Raw genomic sequence first — 6,000 nt, forward strand, 5'->3', positions numbered from 1 at the left:
TGGTTCTGTCACCCTAGTGCAAACAGCTTATGGGAGAGCAAGCGCTCCCCGGCCAGCAGCTGCGCTCCTCGCCCGGGTCGGAGAGGATGCTCGGCCTGGCGAGATCCCCCGGCAGCGCGGGACGGAGGCAGCCGGGGTGCTGCAGGGAGCCTCCCCCCGCGCCGCCGCTGCTCCGGCTGCTCCCGGGCAGTTTGGAGCTTGCTTTCGAGCTCCGCGAGCCGGTTAGTTAGCGGTGTTTTGAGGTGGCTCAGCTTTTCTAGACGCCTCCCCGGCGCGATGCCTGCGCTGCGCAGACAGCGACGCCCCCGGCAGGCAGCGTGCGAGGCGCGGGGGGGGCGCTGAGCTCGCAGCGTGTGGGGTCGGGATTGTGTCAGTGGGTTTAACAAGTATCAGTTTTGAATAAATCACAAACGTTATACATCCGCCACTCGAGAGTTTAGGGCTAGGTTAGCCAGAATGTCGAGCGCTGCCTGGAGCTTAGCCAGCAGCGTTTGTTTGTGAAAAAATAATAAATAAATCACTGCACAAGCCCCACAGCTCCACGTGTTTAGCACTCCGTCAGGCATGCAGAAGGACCCCGAAATACAGTGCGCAGGGTCTCTGGTGTCCCCTTTTTGCTTAAGGAAGCCAGAGGGGAGGGCAGAGAAGTTCAGAGCGAGGGCAGACAGCTTCGGCTGCGGGCAGCGGCCCGTCCTGCCGCGGCAGTGGAGCTGGGATCAGTGTTGGCGGTGATTATATCGGATGGTTACAGCAGGTACCACGAGAGCGGGCACACTACCAGGAGACCCAGCTGGAGGAGCTGGTGGTCCAAGGGGCTGTTTTCTTGCTTTTTATTTTTATATTTTCAATGCTAAAGTTGTCCTCAAATTGAAATCGTTTCATCTAAATGCTGCTCAAGGATGCTGTCTCTCTCCTTTCCAACTCGGTATTTGAACTTCAGCGGTGGCTGGCATTTGACTGATGTTTCCATCCCTTTCTGCTGTACCTCTGTCAAATCAAAGCCGCCTTCACAAAGCAGCCGTCACGGAGGCTCGAGTGGAAAAGCTGCTGAGCTGCCATCCCACGGCGGAGGGACGGTGGGTGGCAGGCAGGGGTGGCAGGCAGCCTCAGAGCAGCACGTTCGTCTGGGCTTCAAAACACCCTGACGCTTTTCAAACAGCAGACCGGGCTTTTTGGGTCTGTTTGTCCCTGCGCTTCAGCAGTGGCACCGGGCAGACGAGCGGTGAGAGGTTTGGGGAGCAGGAGCCTCTCTTGTGTGACGTGTTTCCCCGTCTCTCCTGAAGAGGAGGTTTCCGCGGCTCCCTCATCGCTACCCGCCGCGTGGCTTTGAAGTGAGCGCCGTGCGCTGGGGCTCCCGTTTGCTCCGTGGCGTTGCGGTGGGACGGAGCAGCCTGCGCCCTGGCCCCTTTGCATCCGTTTGATCCTAACCTCCTTTCTGTGGTGTCTCCTTGTTTTGTCTCCCTGCGCCTGTGCCCTGCAGATTCAGAGGATGACGGAGAGTCAGAGGCAGCAAAACAACTGATTCAGCCCATAGCTGAAAAAATCATCGCCAAGTACAAAGCCAAAGAGGAGGAGGCCCCGTTGCTCTTCTTTGTGGCGGGAGAGGTAAGCGGGAGGAGAGCTTGGGAGTTGCCTTTCAGGGATGATCTGTCCGTCGTACATCCCAGAGACGGGATGATCTGGCCGTCGTACTGCTGAGCCAGGCCAGGCATTAGCCGCTGGGCTGGAGTCTTGGCGCGCTTCGTACAAGGACTGCGCTAGGTTGGGTATTGCTGTCCCGCTCTTCAGGTGGGTAAACTGAGGCACGGAGCCACTGCAGATAGTTAGGGACTGTGGAGCAAAGCTAGACCTGAGTCCTGGCTCAGTGCCCTGCTCTCTGCGCTGGGTGCTGCTTCCTAGCAAAGGGGTCCCAGCCACGGCGTGCTTCGCCTTAAAACCTGGAGCAGGGCAAGGATGCCTTGGTTTCGGTGTGGGCGTTTTGGAGCGGGGAAGCAGAGCTCTGAGTGGAGCCAGCACGCGCCGGAGCCCACGCGGTGCTGCCGCTGCGGCTTGGCACGCTGCGCGGGCAGGAGGCTGCGCTGGGCCAGAGGAGAGGGGCCGAGCTCTGACTGCAGCCGGCGCTGCCTGCCCGGCCCCTGCCAGCGGCTCCCTCCGTGCTGCCCGCTGCTGCTCCAGCCTCTTCCCTAACGGGCTGGCGGCCGCCCAAAGCAATCGCTGCGGTGCCAGCGCGAGCTGGCAGCCGTCGGCCCTGCCAGGGAGCGCGGCCAGACCAGCCCGGCCTGTCCGGAGCCAGAGCAATCCCGGCTCTGTGCAGGGGGGTTTCCCTGCATGTCCCTCTGCCTGGAGTCCTGGCTCTCCCCAGAGGAGGAGGAGGAGGAGGGAGCTGGCTGGCCCGGGGAGGTCGCCTGGCCTGCAGCCAGTTAATCCTCCGGCAGCGCGCCTGGGGCTCTCCTGGGTGGCCGTGGCGGAGGGGCCGCGGGGCATCCCGCCTGCCCCACGCCCGCTGTCGTGGGCTGGTTTCGGGGGAGCGGAGCAGGCGGCAGCGCCCGCCATGCAGACAAAAACCACCCGCGGGCGCAGCTGGGGCCGCTGGGAGCGCGGCGGGGCGGCACGCGGCCTCGCTACGGCCGCCAGCGGGAGCGTCGCAGCCTCCGCGCCGCCCTGGATGGGCGTCCGGAGCGAGCGTACAGGCAGGGGAGGGCTGCAGGGCGCTCAGAGACGGGGCCTGCAGGGAAACGGGGCTTCTCGACCGTCTTTTCCCCCGTGCAAGCCCTGGGTCCTGCTGCGGGCTGGAAAGGCAGGAGGGTTTCGCGTAGAGGTCGCCAAAGCTAACGGGCCCGGCCGGGGCCTGCTACCCCCCCGAGGGGCCGCTGCCCTGCGAGGGCGTCGGGCAGGTGGGAAGCCGGTGGCTGCCGCGTGCCTGCTCCGGCCCCTGCGCTCCCGTCACAGCTGCGGCGTGGGGCGAGCGGGTCCCACCGGCCGCGACGGGCTCCCGAGCATCCAGCTCAGCCCCGTGCCCCTGAATGAGCCCCTTGTTGGGAAGGCTGTTTTGGGAAGGCCCCGCGGCTGCCCCCCTCCCCCAGAGCCCGCGAAGCCCGTTCCTCCCCAGCCTCCCGCTCGCCGGCTGGCGCTGAAACATTGCCGCTATTCATGCGGCTCCCGGCATCCCTGCAGCAGCCGGGCCGAAGAATGGGGAGCATCCGGCACGTCCCATTCATTCACCGCCGCCTCAATGGCCCTGACTGCCGGCCCCGGGTCCCGGCCGGCCCCGGCGCACAATGCAGCCGGCGTGGGCGCCTCCCGTTCCTCCCCGGGTGCCGTCTGCGCCGCGTTTGCATTGATTAAAACATGGCAGTTGTTTTGTGGCGATCGCATAAAGGGCGAGGGGTCCCGGCGCCTGGACTGCGGGCCGGGGCTCAGGGCCTGGCCGGCAGCCGCCCTTGGAAGCGGGAAGCGTCGGGGCCGCGGGGCGCCCAGCGCGCCTCTCCCGGCACCGGCTGCGCTAGAAACCCTGCAGTGAAAGGGGAGGCGCGAGCCGCGCTGCCCTGCTGGCCACCACCGAGCGCTGCAGAGCTACCAGCTGCTTCCCGGGGTTATTTATTTCTAGTGCTGCCATTGAAAAACGACTCGGAGAAACGCCCAGTTTTGGATGCTGCACGTTCCGGGCTTGGCCCTGGTAACTCTGCATCTCCCTGCAGCGCTCGGAGCCGGGAACTGGCGATGAATCATCCCAGCGCTGGCCTTTGAATTCCACAGTCCTGGCAGTGACAGAGGAGCTCTTCCTCTTTCCCCAGAGCTGTGATCCGGCCGACTGCGACGAAGGCAGCCCTCTGCTTTCCCTGCGAGCAGCGTGCTGCTGGGGGCGCTTCAGGTTTCGTGCGCGCCCCAAGACACCTTGGGATCCCCCTTGGGATCAGAAAGGGGCCTTGGTTTAGTTCATGTTTCTGGGTTTGTTCTGAGCGTGCGCTCGGGTCCTTCCTGCGCGCGCTCTGTGCCCTGCGGCAGGAGCTTGCCCCTCCGCGCCGCTTGGGAAACCTCCGGGCGTTGCCGAAACCATGGCTCTGCCCCGCAGTGCGTCCTGGTTTTGCTGCTAGGAATTTTAATCCAGGGCATTTGACAAAAGGGTTTTCCAGGGAGGGGCGCGTGGAGGGAGGTGACCCCCGGAGAGCCCTGCGGCTCGTCCTGGCGTCTTGGAAGCGAGTCCCCGGCTGCTGAGCGGCGAATGTCGAAATGCGACTGCTGCTCCCCCAGGAGCTCAGCTCCAGCACAGCCCCGGGAAGCGGGGCGCTGGGGGGCTGGCGGCTGCGCTCCACATGGAAAGGGGTGGAGGAGCGCGTGGTCCCATCCCAGCCCGGGATAAACTGGCCTGGCTTGCTACAAAGCTGCCTGCGCCATAGCGGAGCGCGGTGCTGCTGGCTGCGCTTGCGGTTGCGTGGCACAAGCCCTTGCAAGACGCTTCTGGGCTGGATCACAGTGTCGAAGCAGCAAACTGCTCCTGGCTTTTCTGCCTCTGCTGATGGTTTTTCTCTCTTCTTCATTTTGGCCTCCAGGATGACATGACCGACTCGCTCCGGGATTACACCAACCTGCCGGAGGCTGCGCCCCTGCTCACCATCCTTGACATGTCAGCCAGGGCCAAGTACGTGATGGATGTGGAGGAGATCACGCCAGAGATTGTGGAAGCCTTCGTGAGCGACTTTCTAGCAGACAAGCTAAAACCCGAGCCCATCTAAGGGGGCTTCTGCGCCCACAGACATTATTTAAAACTAGGTCTCTCTTCTGCCGCTCGTGGATTCTCCAGCGTGTTCTCACGCCCGACCCAGTATCCAACCTTCTTGTGGTGCCTTGTTTTACGCAGTGAATCCTTCTCCTAAGCAAACTCCTTGAGATGCACTTTCAGCAGGGAGTCGTTGGCGTTTGGAGACTTCGCTTGTGCTTCATGGTGATATATTCTCTAATAACCAGGCCAGAACTGTTACCATATTGTTATTTTATACACGGCACTAGCTAGCAGGCAAATCTTTTTGCATGGTGTTCTTCCCAACATACGCATCAGGCAGTGGACGGGGTTCTCGGGGCTCTTTTCTTCTCCTTCCTCCCCTTTCCTTTCCTACAACCCTTGCAGACTAAATTACTTCAAGGAAGCAATAAGGAAATTGTCCCCTTTGCCCCTTGCCCACCTTCCCTTCCCGCTCAAGTAACAGTGCCCTGATGAGGCCGAGTCAAAGTCTTAACTGCTGACAACCTCTGAAAGACGACAGCGCAGCTGAGCTTCTCCTCCTCCTCGGGATGAGAACTTTCCAGGTAGTTTCCCATCTCCCACCCCAAACGCTTGGGAAGCATTGGCTGTACGCGTTGGGGGAAATCCACCCACCTGCAAAACACAGACACTCCCTCCCTCCACCCTGAACTGGGAGGGGAACCACGCCGGGCTGCCCTGCCCTGCCCTCCTATTCCCTTCCTCGTCCGACGTTCTCGCCCTTGTGCTCGTCCCTCCCCCTCGCCGTCTTATCCTGTCTCTCTGGTATGGATTGTCCGTCCCTCTATGTTAGTTGATTGAGCTGTTTTTCGTAGGTGTGTCCCAAACCCAGCGTTAATGGTGCTGTTCTTTAAAAAAACAAAACATCCCTCCCCAATCCCTAACCCAAGCAGCACAGCCGAGCCCCCAAAAAGTGACATTGTAAAAACTGTACATGGTGATTGGAACTTTGTAATAAAACTGTTATAATAACCTAGTTCTCAGAGGTGCCAATTGCCGCGTGCTGCCCGGCCGGTCCGGCGTTCGGGGTGGAGGGAGCCTGTGTGGGACTCGCGCGAGGAAGAGGAGTTTCCCAGCCGGACGCGGGGCAGATGGAGCGGCCGCGGCTGCAGCCCCCCACTGTGGTAGGTGTTGGTGCAGGCGGCTACCAGCACTGCAGCAGGCAGGCTGGGATCCCGTCCCCCTTCCCTGGGACCGGCGTAGCCCCCTCGCACCCCACTGTCCAAGGAGCTGTTCGGCAG

The 6,000-nt window shown here is 62.2% G+C and overlaps 1 protein-coding gene across 1 annotated transcript in view; it reads left to right on the plus strand.

The window, feature by feature from the left end:
* The window catches only part of NXN (nucleoredoxin), a 66,419-nt gene extending 60,688 nt beyond the window's left edge, over positions 1-5,731 (plus strand). Inside the window, exons 7-8 of the mRNA XM_067309713.1 lie at positions 1,481-1,605; positions 4,551-5,731. Coding sequence (XP_067165814.1) covers positions 1,481-1,605; positions 4,551-4,733 — 308 coding nt within the window. The 3' untranslated portion in view covers positions 4,734-5,731. The remainder of the gene's footprint in view (positions 1-1,480; positions 1,606-4,550) is intronic.
* Positions 5,732-6,000: the final 269 nt, after the last annotated feature.

This window comes from Apteryx mantelli, chromosome 22, assembly GCF_036417845.1.
Source record: "Apteryx mantelli isolate bAptMan1 chromosome 22, bAptMan1.hap1, whole genome shotgun sequence".
NCBI lineage: Eukaryota > Metazoa > Chordata > Aves > Apterygiformes > Apterygidae > Apteryx > Apteryx mantelli.